This window comes from Tachypleus tridentatus, chromosome 10, assembly GCF_004210375.1.
Source record: "Tachypleus tridentatus isolate NWPU-2018 chromosome 10, ASM421037v1, whole genome shotgun sequence".
Classification (NCBI taxonomy): domain Eukaryota; kingdom Metazoa; phylum Arthropoda; class Merostomata; order Xiphosura; family Limulidae; genus Tachypleus; species Tachypleus tridentatus.
In genome coordinates, this window is record NC_134834.1 from 23,772,204 (window position 1) to 23,789,318 (window position 17,115).

The 17,115-nt window shown below is 35.3% G+C and overlaps 1 protein-coding gene across 1 annotated transcript; it reads right to left on the reverse strand.

Annotated features, from left to right (window-relative positions):
* Positions 1–547: 547 nt before the first annotated feature.
* LOC143228885 (protein obstructor-E-like) lies at positions 548–16,720 on the reverse strand. The gene is made up of 5 exons (XM_076460316.1): positions 16,260–16,720; positions 8,086–8,544; positions 6,259–6,447; positions 2,939–3,140; positions 548–1,389 (listed from the first exon to the last, which is right to left on the reverse strand). The coding sequence occupies exons 1-5, from the start codon at positions 16,300–16,302 to the stop codon at positions 1,329–1,331; spliced, it is 954 nt and encodes a 317-aa protein (XP_076316431.1). The 5' UTR covers positions 16,303–16,720; the 3' UTR covers positions 548–1,328.
* Positions 16,721–17,115: the final 395 nt, after the last annotated feature.

Here is a 17,115-nt window from a genome sequence, read left to right on the forward strand (position 1 = left end):
TTTATTAAGTAGTTCAGTATTGTGTAAACAATCGTACAGGACTCATTACAGTCACACACAGCACAACTTATGTACCATTGTTTCATGCAGTAAAATTCTATTTATTCTTTTTTTACCCTGATAGTGTGTGCAATAATAATTCTGGTACTTTGGTATAATTATAAGCATGGTCTGCCATGTTAAGTCCTAACAACTGTTTTGAAAAAGAAGGAACTTTTATTTTGAAGTAAATTTTAATTAACTCGAGTTTTGTGTTTTATCATCGAATATGATGAGTGTTCTTCCTTTTTCTCTGCACGAACAGTTGCAACAGTTATTAAAACAAACAGAATACACCAGCATTCACAAACAGTTACCCATAACTCACAAGTTTGATATTTGTATTGTGTGACCCAGCACAGGTCACAATAATATTTACTTTCTCACCTCAAATGTGATAAATTTTTCTTTAAATGATGCGGATATGTAAGCTGTTTTGTTTGTCCATCAGAACTAAGTTTTAAAAAGAAACTTTGAAGGAAAATAAGTAAAAAACACAAGACAAAAGTTAGAAAAGCTTACTTCATTATTTACAACAATCTCTCATATTACACACTTCATTTTCTGGAACTGTGTATGTATATATAAAAATAATATAGGTCATACAAAATCTATTGTAATAACATATTTGAGATTATTGGTTATGTTCAGTGCAGAAATTAAAATATATTACCTACCCCACACCCCAATTTAGTCTTGGCAAATAGCTAATACTGAAATAATATAAATACTGAGAAACTGAAATCACAGATTTTAAAAAACAAGGTAAAAGTTTGTATTTGATAAATTTACTTTTGTGTCCAACTTTTATAAGTTATACATCAGTATCTTGAAAGAAGGGAGTAAGAATCGTTTTTAACTGTTTAATACTTTAGTATTTCTTATTTACAAGAATTAATGTGTGAACATGCTGCACATTTCTATAAAGGTGTGAATGATTTTAATTAATAGAAAGTTGAAAAAACTAGTTCTTCCTGTCAATTTGCATATTTTTTCTAATTGTAATTCATCATTTTATGGAAAAGATTATAGGTTAAATAAAACTACAGATGTTTTATCTTGCGTATTGCGATTAACATAACGTGAACTTTAGCCATGGTTGTCCACTAACTTTACATGGTTCTGTTAGAAGAGTTTTGTACTGGTCTGTAGTTACAGAAGAAGAAGAAATATAAATCATTCATTCATGAAAAACAGTAATGTTGCTTCTATGCTGTTTGCTCTTGTGTTACTAAACAGATAATTAAACAGCCATATGAATTATACACTGTTCGTGGTCATCTAGCTCTTCATCCTTGAAGCTTAGCTAATGTCTTGGTATCAATATCCAAATCTGCATAGTAGTTCTCACTGTAAAAATACAATGAATTGTTTCATTAAAACTTGTTAAAAATTACATATATTATTAAAGTTATTAACTGAATTCCTGAGTATAAGAGGCAAACAGTAAAATAACATTTAAGGATGACATCACAGAACCTATTGGTCCATCTTGTTGTCCCATCCACTAAATAATGTATGTACGAACTCCAAGCTAGTCCTTCTCATCCAAATTTTTATCAAGTCTTAAGTTTACTGCTTCCACCATATCTCAAGTCAGTTTATTCCAAGGGCCAACTACCCTGCTATGAAAGTAAAATTATCTTGGCTGAGGATGACTCCAACCCTGCCAAAGGTCATACTTGGGACCCCTATCTTACATTCTTATCATTAAATACAGAAAGAGATGATTCATCAACACTATCAATGTTGTGCACCTTAAAAGGCCCCTCCAACATTAATTTCAGAAATCTCAACTTGGTTCTTGTTTATCGTACAAGGGTCATGAGGTCAAATGTTGGTTGAAAAGAATACTAAATATCAATAGCTCCCCCCCCATCCTTTTTTACTGGTCGTGATAAATTATTAATAATACTTAAGTTTTAAAGACACTTTAAAAAATTGCAAAATTTAAGTATCAAGTCCACATTGCTTAATGTTTCATTGAGTTAGTATTGTTCTTTTGGAGATCACGTAAAACAAAGTAGATGTCAGTCTGTTGTTTGTAGAAATCTAACGTATTCCCATAAAAAAGTACTTTAAAGTTTAATAACTTTTAGCATTTTAGCAATTTTAAAAGCAATCCACAAAGTAGAATACCATATATTTTAATTCCTCAACAGTACTGATATAGTGTATATTTACATATACACACACACACTAAATTTGTACTATAACATGTAAATTTAATGATAGAGTACACTTTTACTCCAGTAAAGTTTAGGGATGCTCTAATGGGTGACAAAGAATAGTTTATTACAAGTTTTTTTCTTTGCTGTTTAGCACAAAGCTAGAGAATAGACAATCTGTGCTGTATTTAACACTGGTATCAAAACCTGGATTTTAGCCTTACAACTTACAGATTTAACACTGGACAGCATAACAAGTTTAATGCATCCTCATCAAAATGTAGTACATTTGTTACTGTGTTAAACTTTTAATAAGATATTCTTCTTTGCCAATTTAGCCATCTGTAGACTTTATTGGTCTGACATATAGTATTTATAGATTGCAATATGGATTAGCAGCTAAACGGTTTTATCATGTTACTGCAGAATTACCTAATGTGTTATATATTAAACAATTTCTCCCCAAAAATAGTCATTAACACTCCTACGAAAAGTGGGGCCTAATAGGCCCCAGAGCAACTTGAAAGGTTATTAATATTAGCTAATAATTTTGTATTTAAATGAATTTGCAAAATTAATGAATGGATGAACGAGATACTGTCCCTATCTACTATCTAGCGAAACCACAGCCAGGGGAACGGGCTTGAAGAAATCAGGACTAGAAACGTCTTTTCGTAGGAGTGTTAAATGTATAACTTAAACAAAATGCTACATGCGTACTGATGACTTACCATCCTGGTACGTATGCTGGATCATCACACTGTAATGTGTCTGCTTTGAAAACAGTTCCTATTCCACATCCATAAGGACGAGCCACACCTTCAATACAGACATAAAACTTCCTGCAGTCTGTGGGATGTGCATGACGTGTGAAGATTCCCGGCTGATTGGATATCTCGGACGGATCGGGGCAAACAAACCCTTCAGCAATTTCTGTTTAAAAAGTTTTTCTTACTTTTCGTTATCCAAATATTTTCAAATGGGAATAGTTACTTATCCTACGTTAATACATAATAAGAATGTGTTGGACTTTTACAATATCTATCACTAGTGCCAAGAGCTGATTTATTAATGGAATTTTACAAGTGATTAATTTTAGGGCTCATTAATTGATTATTCTAATATGGGATTTGGATATTTGGAGTAATTAGAAATACTAATTTCAATTAATCAATTATTTTATTCAAATTATTTAGTTTATTTGTAATTTAAATTAATGTTTTATATGCCACTGGTTATCAACCTTCCTACAGTTTTACAATATCTCTCGTTAGAAAACTGCTTACAGATTGAAATACAAAAGGAAGTAATATTTATGGACAAAAATTGGACTTACTGGTCCATCTACCTTATTACACTCCTTTACACTGAACTATTATATATTTTTTAAAATCTTAATGCCAACCCTTATCACTTGTATAGTTTATCAAGCTTTCTCTTAAACTTGTTTAAGTGGGCTGGCTTCAAATGTTCTGTAGGCAGTACCTTAGTTCTACTATTCTCATTGTTAAATGTGAAAATGATGATACGTCAACACTATCAGTTCCCTTTACAGTTTTTAACGATATGTCAACACTATCAGTTCCCTTTACATTTTTTAACGATACATCAACACCATCAGTTCCCTTTACATTTTTTAACGATACGTCAACACCATCAGTTCCCTTTACATTTTTTAACGATACGTCAACACCATCAGTTCCCTTTACATTTTTTAACGATACGTCAACACCATCAGTTCCCTTTACATTTTTTAACGATACATCAACACCATCAGTTCCCATTACATTTTTTAACGATACGTCAACACCATCAGTTCCCTTTACATTTTTTAACGATACATCAACACCATCAGTTCCCTTTACAGTTTTTAACGATACATCAACACCATCGGTTCCCTTTACATTGTTTAACGATACGTCAACACCATCGGTTCCCTTTACATTTTTTAACGATACGTCAACACCATCAGTTCCCTTTACAGTTTTTAACGATACGTCAACACCATCAGTTCCTTTTACAGTTTTTAATGCTTCAATGAAATTCCCTCTAATTCTTCTTTTTTTCTAAAGCAAAAACAATTTTAAAGACTTCAGCTTCTTCTCATGTGATAACCCCTACATCCGAGGCACTATTCTAATAACCCTTTCCAAAAATTCAATCTCCTTCTTGAGGAGTTCAAGACTGAACACAATACTCCAAATGTGATCTGACCACTCACCTATACAATAAAATTATACCTTCTTTAGACTTCTATATTTCTGTAGATACAACCTGAAATCCTATTTGCTCTACCACTAGCAACAACACACTACTTGGATGGCTTAAGAAGCTGATTAACCATTACACCAAAGGTTCCTTTCTTTTATGACACTGTTAAGATTATTCCCATAGAAACAATACCTATAATTTAAATTGTAAGAATTCACATGCATTATCCCGCATTTATTATAATTAAAACTCATCTGCTATGAATTTGCCCAATTCACTAAATGATCCTCCTTTGTAAAGTAACAGCATCCTTTTCACAACCAACAACACCAAGACATTAATACCATCAATAAGTGTAAGTAATATTGACCATTCCTTCACCTACATCATTGGTGTAAATCAGAAAGACCAATGGTCCTATGACTGAGCCCTCAGGTGTCCCACTAATGACATTAATCCAGTTTAACTGAAAGCTATTTATAACAACCATCTGCTTTCTTCCATCCAGCTATTCTTCTATCCACTTAACCTAATTATTGTCCCCACCTAGAGAAATATTTTTACAAGCTTTTCGTGGCACATTGTCGAAGGTTTTCTGAAAATCTAAATATACAGAAACTACACCTTTACCTTCATCTTCACAAACAGTGAGTGAACTTTTCAAAAATGTCAAAATATTTGTTAAACAAAATTTACCATAATGAAACCACTGCTGACTATCCACGACAGTTTTAAGTTATTAAACAGCTTTCTTTGAAAAGCATTTTTTATCACACGTTTTCAAACTTTAACCATAAGTGATGTAAGACTAATAGGCCTATAATTACTCGGACAATTTTATCACCTCCCTTGAAAAGAAGAGTAATACTAGCTATCTTCTAATCCTGTAACATCTGCCCACTCTTCAAGGGCTTAGAAAAACAATAGCATGTGGCTTCAGTATCCCATCTTTAACCTCCTTTATTATCAGTGAACTGCCTACAGTTTACAGTATCTATCATAAGTAACATTCTACAGTTTACAGTATCTATCGCTAGTGACATTCTACAGTTTACAGTATCTGTCGCTAAGTAACATTCTACAGTTTACAGTATCTATCGCTAGTGACATTCTACAGTTTACAATATCTATCATAAGTAACATTCTACAGTTTACAGTATCTATCGCTAGTGACATTCTACAGTTTACAGTATCTATCGCTAGTGACATTCTACAGTTTACAGCATCCATCGCTAGTAACATTCTACAGTTTACACTACCTATCACAAGTAACATTCTACAGTTTACAGTTTATCATAGTATTCTATCGTACCTGCTAGTGACATTCTACAGTTTACAGTATCTATCACAAGTAACATTCTACAGTTTGCAGTACCTATCGCTAGTGACATTCTACAGTTTACAGTATCTATCACAAGTAACATATCTACAGTGACATTCTACAGTTTACAGTATCTTTCGCTAGTGACATTCTACAGACAGTATCTATCGTTGGTGACATTCTACAGTTTACAATATCTATCATAAGTAACATTCTACAGTTTGCAATACCTATCATTAGTGACATTCTACAGTTTACAGCATCTATCGCTAGTGGCATTCTACAGTTTACAGTATCTATCGTTGGTGACATTCTAGAGTTTACAATATCTATCATAATTAACATTCTACAGTTTGCAATACCTATCGCTAGTGACATTCTACAATTTACAGCATCTATCATTAGTGACATTCTACAGTTTACAGTATCTATCGTTAGTGGCCTGCCTACAGTTTTACAGTGATTACAGTTGTACAATTAATTTTTGTAAGTAAAAGTAAATAACACATCTGATCCTACCCAGCTGGTTGCAGCGGCTAACGAGATCAGCCCACACACACACTCTCTGATCAGGATCGTAAGCCAGACCTGGGGGACACTCGAATCGAGCGGCGTCTCCGTTCCAACAAGAATAGAACACTCGGCAGTTGGAAGAGTCATCGAAGATACCATACAGACGAGGACAATTTGGGGTGCTGATGGGTGGTTCTAGATACGAGAGAAAGTAAGAAATCTATATGTGATATAATTATTATTATTTACCATAGATATATTTACATTAGTGTGTTGTAATAAAGTGGGTGCCATGAAAATTATATTTGCAAACCTTTGAAAGAGAAAAAAAAAAAAGGTAGACCTGTAGATGCAATAGGTTGGCAGTAAGAAGGACCCAGAAATCGATAACATATATTATGATCTTTGACGTAAGGAACATCAGTTAGGGTTGAGTGAAGTTAAAAAGCAGCCAACTTTTAGTCAGTTCCCAAGATATTATAGCACTCTCAGCCGTTAGGAAATTATTGGAGAGAGTGGCCACCTTTTCAAACTCAGCTGGACTTGGAAACTTCAAGAACACTTATAAAGCGTTCGAAGAAGAAGAATGTCGTCGGTGTTTGGGTAATAAAGTTCATACCCTGGAGGGTCAGGTTCTCTATGACCTCTTCCTCCTCCCCGTACTTATGTTCTTGACGAATTTTATAACTGTGAAACTGAATATTATTTTGGTCCTTTTCAGGGCAATGTCCATGTATTGTGGCTCGTATACTGTGATTATTTTATTCTATCAGCAGAAATGTCAAGTTTGTTGGTGGCATTTTTTAATTGTTTAATACATATATATATAGTAGAAAGATATTTTTTATTATTTTTTTTTATTTTTTGCTATTATTATTATTAATAATTTTTTATTATTATTTAAATTTATATAATTTTCTTTATTATTTATTTTTATATTTAAAATATAAGTTAACTGGGGAGAGATATTTAGGACTAGCTTCATCATGTATGAGGTACCTGTTTAGTTCGCATAGTAATTCGTTTTTCATCCAATTCTTATTAAAGTACATTATTGTAATATGTTTATAAAGCGTTATAAATTTTGTTTTTGTTTTTGAATTTCGCGCAAAGCTACTCGAGGGCTATCTGCGCTAGCCGTCCACCCACCGCCTATTCTTGGGCTACTCTTTTACCAACGAATAGTGAGATTGACCGTCACTTATAACGCCCCCACGGCTGGGAGGGCGAGCATGTTTGGTGCGACCGGGATTCGAACCCGCGACCCTCAGATTACGAGTTGAACGCCTTAACACGCTTGGCCATGCCGGGCCCAAGCGTTATAATCCTAATCTAATTACGGAAAGCGGTTACAAGACTATGAAAGGAAAATCTGTTGGCGTTGTTTTTAAAAGAGCGATACAATGGACAGGAGTTTAACGGAAAAACAACAAAACAGAAAACCTGAGAGGAAATGAATAAACGGAAATAGAGACGAAAAAAAGAAATAATAAGAAACAAAATCTACGATGACAAGTGACCCACTTGAAATAAAAATGTTTTCTAAAGACGGCTGGTATGGGTATTAAAAATGTAATTAAAATATAGTACAGAACAACGTATCGACTTTAAGTTAAATGGATGAGCAATTTAACTAGGATGATAACAAAATGATATCAACAGTGAGGGGTGATAGTTTATAAAAAAAAAAAAAAGTGGATTAGGAGTGCGAGACTAAACAAACAAACAATGTACAAAAGAAAAAAATAACTGTTTGCTTTTTCAGTTACAGCTAAACTGAAGTTTGAAGAAATCTCTTCTTTGTTGTTATGTAGTACAAGAACTCCAACTCACCTAATTCTGCCCTATCCCCACAGTCTACACTAAAAGGGTAGGCACAGTTTTCTCGTAGCCTGTCGGTGTCGTCAAAGACTAAACCGTTTCCGCATAACTTCAGTGTAGACGTGCCATTTTCACAGGCCCAATATTTGTCACAGCTTCTCGGGTGGGGGAAAAACCCAAAAGGTTCTGGGCAGTTGAACACTTCATTAGTTTTAATAATTGACGGACCGTGGTTCCTTTGGCGGGGACGATTCACCCTCCTGGCAGGTTGGGCCGGTTGAACAGGAAGGGGTGCGGGTTGTGCTGGACGAGAGGTTGGCGGCTGGTATCTTGGAGGTGATTGAACAGTATCGGGAGCCCTTGGTGATTGAGGGTCGGCTGGTTGTGGGTTGGGCTGCTTGTTGTCATCATAATCGTAATACTCGTAATAGTCCTGGTTACCCTGAGAATCTGTTCTTTGCTGAGCGTAAGCTACAAATTAAAATTAATGCAATAATATTAATAATAATAATAATAAATAAACGTTAATAAAGTAGAGTACGATACAGTCACAACACGTGATTGTTATAATATACGTCATAGGAACTGTGAGAATAAATACATTATCTGAACATAAACGTGTTTAAACTAAGAATGTATAGATACACTTATAATCATGTACATTTAAAACGAGTTCATAGGTAATATACCTCTATGCATCCCAGTGTATAAGCAGTAAGTCTGTAGACTTATAACGCTAAAAATTAGGTAACAATACCTGTGGTGGGCACAGCATAAACAGTCCATTGTGTAGCTTTGTGCTGATAAAAATAAATGATATAGGTGAAATGTGTTCTTTAGAGCAACGCCACAACCTGCTCTATCGATGAGGGAATCAAACCCCGGAATTTAGCGTTGTAAGTCAGTATACGTACCACTGTCCCAGCGGGAGAAAGAGTGTCTTCTATACTACAGAAAATGTCCTTCATACGTTGATTTCCCATCCTATACGAGCCAGACATAAAACCATGAGGTTAAAACTTTCCCCCACCATCTTTATTATTGTATTGGATCTTTTGGGCGGTTAATTCACTTTGTAACATAAATCCGTTACTGTTTTCGTTGTTGTTTTTAACCATTTCTTTACACGAAAAATCGACTAACTAGTGAGAAACCGACCGTGCCAGTATGGTTAAATGACTACATTATCTACGTATATATCGTGTAATCTTAATGTCTTATTACATCATTATCAAAAGTGTTAAATTCGGTGACCATATCTGTCATGCATCCTATAGTAGTAAGCTCTTATAACGGTGCCATCGAGTCTTGTGTAGTTCGAAGACCCTGTGACATTCATTAATAATTATTGCATACATTTATCAACTATACAACATGTGCATTCAACGAAATAGGGCAATCTACACAAAAGGAACTCCGTGAAACTCAAATTGTTGACATTATATGTTAAGCGAACTTTAAAATATCAGTACAGTCTGCAAGCTTTCAACTCAGTCGATCAGTTAATGAATGAAACAATTTCTCCAAGATTTAAGATTAAGTAATGCGAAACTACTTTCCTCTTTAAAAACAACAAACAACAATTATAACATGACGTCATCTAGAAAATTTGCACCTTTGACAATAATAATTTTAAATTGCAAAAACCGAGCAATATCAAACCAGACACTTTTTGGTGTTTAGACCTATACAATAACTATTCCAGCCTAATAATTACTTTATTTGCAAAAATATGTACTATGATATATCAGATTTACCTAATATAATGAGAGGTACCACTTAAAACTATGCTCTTTTTCCAAGGCATAATAAATCTTGCAGTTCTTTGTTCAGTCGTCAATATGCATTAAAAAACTTTCCTGGTGGTCCTTAAAAATCCATATCATAACTCTGAAACTTTATTTACTTGTTAAAACATGTATAAGAACTAGAAATCCTTGCTTCATCATCGACATAAAAAAAGTTTTAAAACAATCTGAAATGATAGAATCTAGATGATAGAGTCTATCATTTCCCTATGCAATTTTTCCTGTATTGCCACGTATTTTGTTTGGATTCACCTAGTGCCCACTGTTTAACCATGAAATTTGTACTTTAAAACGCCGTTATTTTATCTGGAATCACTTGCTACTTACGTCTATTGAGTAATAGTTTAAAAGTTTTAAGATAGGTAGAGATGAACTATTTTTCCTTTCCCTTTCGGCCCTCAATGGCACAGTCTACGGGCTTACACACTAAAAACCGGGTTCGATGCTCGTGGCGGGCAGAGCACAAATAGCCCATTATGCAGCTTTGTGCTTTATTCTAAACAAACACTTTTTTTTTATATAGATGGAAATTACGTTAAAAGTTTAGTTATATTTATAACTATTGTGCGTTTACTCCTTGAAAAGATTTCTAACACAAACTACTATTGTAAGTAGGCTTTGTGACAGGCGGCCTTCATCGACTGAGTCCCTCAGGCTGTCTGTTTCATTACACTTCCAAATAACTTGTTAGAAGCATTTTCTTTTCCTTTGGTGAAGAACTCCTTCAAGGCTACCAAAGAAAGTCGCCCTGTATTCTTCTGTATACGCCTATGACTCAAAGAACTTTACCATCTTATACAGGCACTTCATTTTGTTATTGTTTTCCACCTTGAGATTAGCGTAGGTCGAATTCGAAACTTACCGAGCCGGATAGGTACCAAGAAAAGCCAACTTTTCTACTTGAAAGCCTTGAAATAACAATATAATTATAATCCCGTACTGCTACCACAGAGTAGCCTTGAACCCTTCAGTTTTGAGAAACTATCAAGAAGTAACAAAATAATGAAGGAAAAGTTATAGAAAGTGGTTAAACCTCCTTTCCTGTGATTGAGCTTTCTGGTTTCCATCTTGTATTTTCAGCTTTCACGTGGTTAATAGCTTCCATTTTGTTTACTGACTTTTCTCCTGGCAACAGTTTCGATCTTGTATTTTGAGTTTCCATATGTTTGGTATTTTTTACTTTGTATACTGTACTTCCTCGTGGTATATTTTGAACATTTATGGTATGTTACACTTGATACCCACTGGTACGACAGTACGTCTACGGATTTACAACTCTAAAATCAGGGGGTACGATTCCCCTCGATGGACTCAGTTGATAGCCCAATGTGGTTTTGCAATAAAAAACACACTCCGTTACACTTCAGTAAGCAGTTTTGTTGTCATTCAAGTTTTTATTATTGTTTTGATTTATATATAGAAAATAAACGTATGACGTAATAACAGAACTGAAATATTTATATTGTTTTATTCGTTAATTTTAGTTTATATTCTGTTAACCTGTTACTCTCGTGGCCAAACTCCCTAGATTAATGCAGAAAAATTAATATTCTGTTTCATTATAATTAATGAAAATGATAAGCTTCAATTACTTTTTTATTAATTATATATGGTTTTGGTTTCGTTTCAATTTCGCGCAAAGCTGTTTTTTTTTGTTTAAATTAACCAATGGGCTACCTGTGCTCTGCTCAACTCGGGTATCGAAACCCGGATTTTAGCGTTGTAAGTCCGCAGACATACCTCTGAGCCACTGGGGGGCTTCGAGAAAAGCTACACGAGGGTTATCTGCGCTAGCCGTCCCTAATTGAGCAGAGTAAGACTAGAAGGAAGGAAGCTAATTATCACCTTTCAGCCGTAGGGACGAGCATGTTTGGTGTGACGGGAATTCGAACCCGCGACCCTCAGATTACGACCCGAGTACCTTAACTACCTGGCCATGCCGGGCCCATTAATTACATAACTATAGATTAATGTACTATTGAAGTTTATCTTTTCTAAATAAGCCTTAAGCAATCATTTGTAACTTCAGTCTTCACGACGTAGTCCATCGATACTAAAATAACGTGCTGGCTTAATCTTCTATCGTACCAAGTTTCTGATATATTCGTTAGATATACGAGGGCTGTTCAAAAAACACGCGGACTGTTTGAATTGCGCGGCTCCAGTTGGTTCCAGGGGATCCGCTTGGTGTCGCTAGGTTCGCACAGATCAGCTGATTACGACGCCATTTCCCGATTGCAGATATCTTCATTTGTGTATTAGCTACGCGGTTTTAAGTGAAGTGCGATTTTTTCGTTTGGCGGATTTCAGAATGAATGACCTGAAGGAGCAACGACTTGCTGTGAAATTTTGTGTTAAACTTGGAAAATCTGCGACTGAAACTTTTGCTATGCTTAACACGGCTTACGGTGATGTTGCTATGAAGCGTACGGCATGTTTCAAGTGGCATGAACGTTTTAAGGATGGTCGACAGTCCATTGAAGATGATGAGCGTCCTGGACGTCCTTCCACGTCAACTGAAGACCCACACGTCGACAAAATCAACACCCTGGTGCGAGAAAATCGACGTCTGACTGTCAGGGAGCTTGCTGAAGAGTGTGGGATATCAGTTGGATCTTGTTACGAGATTTTGACCGAAAAATTGAAGATGCACCGCGTTGCTGCGAAATTCAGCCCTCAAAACTCGTGAGTTTTTGTCCAAACACTCTATCACTGTTCTTCCCCACCCCCCTACTCACCTGACCTTGCTCCGTGCGATTTTTTCTTGTTCCCCAAACTCAAAAGACCCTTAAAAGGAAGAAGATTTGAGACGATTTCCGAGATTAAGGCAAATGCGACGAAGGAGCTGGAGGACATTACAAAAGAAGCGTACCAGGACTGTTTCAACAAGTGGAAACACCGTTGGGATAAGTGTGTGCGTTGGGGAGGAGAGTACTTTGAAGGGGTCCCAGACCTGTAACTTCTAAATGAAGTACATTTTGTTTTATGACGTCAGTCCGCGTATTTTTTGAACAGACCTCGTAAAATAGGTATTCCGAGAAAAATGTAAGGCGTTTAAGAAGTACAACACTGCACGTGGCAAGGTCAAGACGGGCTATTCTCTGCTGTGAACTACCTGCATTTGACGTAAGAAACGAGACACAAAAGTGTGACACCACAAATCTCTCATACTTTTATATATGGCCAGTATCAAGTCTCATTGTCTTTCTATACTCTTTTACGAACGAATAGTGTGATTGACCGTCATATAATAATTCACCTAGGGCAAGCATGTTTGGTGTGACCGGGATGCGAACCCGCAACTCTCGGATTACGAGTCGAGTGCCTTACTCATCTAGCCATGCCGCACCTCGTATTAATTGACAACACTTACATATACAAACTATTAAATACAAGGTTCTTATCCCAACATCTAATACATCCATAAACACACTACAAAATTATTCCACAGGGAAATTTTATTTTCTATTTAAACATTTACCATAAAATATCTTGAGTTGGATAGTATAGAAAAAGTTACATGATTGGAAAGAAGAAATAAACATAATTCAATAAAATTCATTTTATTGGCTATTGGTAAACTGTTCACTTTTTTCAAAATGAAGTCAACTTATTTTGAACATTAGGAAACATTTGAAACTAATTCAGTGGAAATGCAACGCGAAATGTGAGTACATCAGACTTTTCTGGACATTCATTGATTTTATAAAAATGTTATATATCTGTTATCATGTTGCTTTCTTATCTATAAACAATCTGTCTGATATGATTCTTTCTGACTGGCTTCAGTTCACCAAATTTATAAATGTGTTTACCTAACGTTGGATTACTATAACTCATCTATGATATTACATCTTATTGACTGGATTCGAGTCATTCAGGCTTTTGTCCCATCTTAGTTCAATCATCCACAAACCTTTTATTTGATAAAATTTTGTTGTAACTTTTTTCTCCAAGAATGTTGAACTAATACCAATAAACACCATTATAAGCATGCTATAAAAAACTTTGTGAGTAGTTATTATTATAAGTTATTTGTGATAAACGAATGTTAGAAACACTAACTATATTGATCTAATACAAGCAAATGTTTGTTTGTTTTGAATTTTGCTCAAAGCTACACGAGAGCAATCTGCGATAGCCGTCCCTAATTTAGCAGTGTAAAACTAGAGGGAAGGCGGCTAGTCATCACAACCCACCGCTAACTGTTGGGCTACTCTTTTGCCAACTAACAGTGGGATTGACCGTCACATTATAACGCCCCCACGGCTGAAAGAACGAGCATGTTTGGTGCGATGGGTATTCAAACCCGCGACCCTCAGATTATGAGTCGATAGTCTTAACCCACCTGGCCATGCCGGGCCCAAGTAAATACTAATTATGTTATCTAATATCAGTAAACACTATTGTATCACTGATAAATAACAGTCCCTCCACGGCTCAGCGGTATGTCTGCGGACTTACAACGCTACAATTCAAGTTTCGATACCTGTGGTAGGCAGAGTACTGATAGCCCATTGTTTGTTTTCTGCTTAACTTTAACTATATATATATATAATAAATAAACTTAGTATTTCAAAAATTGTTTAATCTCAAAGTTCAAATCCAAGGAAGTTGCTATTCAATCTACACTAACGTGTGTTACTAGGTTATACCAGTTCTGGAAGACTCCACTCCTCATCAGTAAAGCTGAACACAAGTTAACCAAAGGGAGATAAGCTAGACCTGAATAGTGGCCAATGACACTATTTCTTCACTTCACCTACCCAGTGTATAGGTTTTTTTCTCATTGTGACTACAAAGCACGCTCACGCCAACAGTATGATTTAAACACCACTTTAAGCAAGTTATGAAAATATAGTGTTAGTAAACAATAACCATGTTAATCTAACATCAGTAAACACTAGCCATGTTGATATAATGTAGGTAAACACCATTACAAGTAAGCTACAAAAGTTTGATGTCAGTAAACACTTAATTTCTAGCAATTAATAACCACTAAACATGATTAATTATTCAATGTCAATAAACACTAAAATTAATTAAAAACATAAACATAAGTGAATATTAAACATTATTATTTGTTTATTGTCGATATTTACTAAACAGATAACAACAATTGATGTTAAATCCTCACTAAACTTGTTCATACAAATAATCCTTAAAGTGTTCAAACAACCAATGTAAAATTTACTAATAAGACAAGTCTCAACAACCGATGTATGACTACCACAAGAAAAGTGGTATGAATGAGTAAAAATACAAACATTTTAGAATCATCCATATATATATTCCTTGTTCAGCATAGTGCACTTATTTACTAGATACTATATTACTTTTATGTTATATGTACATCAAACTTTGTGATAAACCATAATTTGTGGCACAATGGTACAATAAAATACAAGGTTCGCAACAGTTAATATATAGATATATAATAAATGTTGACCTATTACTGGGTAGCGTCAAGGTGGCTCCGTACAAGAATAATTTCTAAACACACACACACACACACACACACACACAAATATATGTTTACATTTACACGAGCTATCTGATGAGAATAACCGACAACAAAGACCCTAATATTTTTATAGATATTATAGAAAAATAAAAAAAACTGACTAGAGAAAACAATTAAACCGTTTTTGGGCCACCAAAAATTTTGCTTAACTGACCAAACAAACCTTTACGCTTCAGTCAGCAGTGCTATTATATGTTTAAAAAGAAAATCTTGTTCCACTTATCAATATCTCTGGGAAATTTTAATATGAATTCCAAGATTTTTTTTCAAATTGAGAATGCTTAGAGAAGAGCATAGATATTAATAAATACTATTTAACAATGACATTGAAATCAACTTAGTTGCAAAGTTCTTTTCTAGCCTGTTGCAGGACCTGAATTTTAACAAAAGTTAACAAACGTTTCACGTGGGTTCATTTCTTTCCGGCAAGTGAACTGTAACAATCAGGTTTGGTTTGTTTTGAATTTCGCGCAAAGCTACACGAGGACTATCTGCGCTAGCCGTCCTAATTTAACTGTGTAAGAATAGAGGGAAGGCAGCTAGTCATCACCACCCACCGCCAAGTCTTGGGCTACTCTTTTACCAACGAATAAGAGATTGACAGTAACATTATAATGGCGAGCACGTTTGATGTGACGGGGATTCGAACCAGCGACCCTCAGATTACGAGTCGAGTGCTTTAACCACCTGGCCATGGCGGCCTAACAATCAGGTAGAACGCCTAGGTTTAAATTTGTGTTTTGGCGATTTTTACATTGCTTCACCATGATTCGGGTAAAAATAAAATTCATTTTACTTTGTATCCTTATAAAAAAGTTTGATATTATTTAATACTAAATCAAATAAATACTCACCAACGCCAACAAGAAGGAATATGCTCATCCAAAGTTTCATCATTACGTTTTCCAACTTGTTGGAAGTCTTTAAATTACTGGAGGTCAGTTAACGTTCTATCTCCGCTGTTCAATCGAATAACTACTAACGACGCGTCTTTCGGCTCCTTACATAGGGTCTGCCCCTGACCTAGTCTCGTACCAGAGAGTTACGAACACTAGCGTCCCTAGCGGCGAACCAATTTTATAATGAAGGGTGCTACATCCTCAAATGTGTGGGTGGTGGCGGAGTCGATGCGTCAACATCGTGGAAACAAAGCGCAATTTCTAACTACCCAATATCTCTCTTTTTGATCTCTGACATTTTAAAGGTGACTACCAGTGAGTGTGGTAATTTTCATAATAATAATCAATGAATTAGCTTACTTGAAAGGCTGAGTAATAGGCAATGATAATGCTTTCCAAGAAACTGACACGAAGGATTATCCACACATTCACAAACAGCTATTTAAGATATTAGGAGTAACGAAACACGCCCTGTCTTACCTGTCATTTGGAAGACATCCAGTTTAAAAGGTGTTTTCATACCGTGATGGGCGGTTAGAAAAAGTGTGGCATAAAGATCTGTGCGACACATTCCCGCCTGTGAGTCACCCCAGTCCTACGCGTTAAAGCATATTTAATCGATATATATGTGTGTTTTCACTATAAAATTTTCTCTTTATCAATAGTAAAGACAGATAGACAGAAAGCATTTAATGAAGTTTCTTGTATCTGTGAGAAGTTTTTTCAAGGAACGTCACAGCGTACCTATTTATCAGCTCCTATTTCAAGATCTTATTTATTGTAGATAATGCAAGCAGTTTACGTATTACGC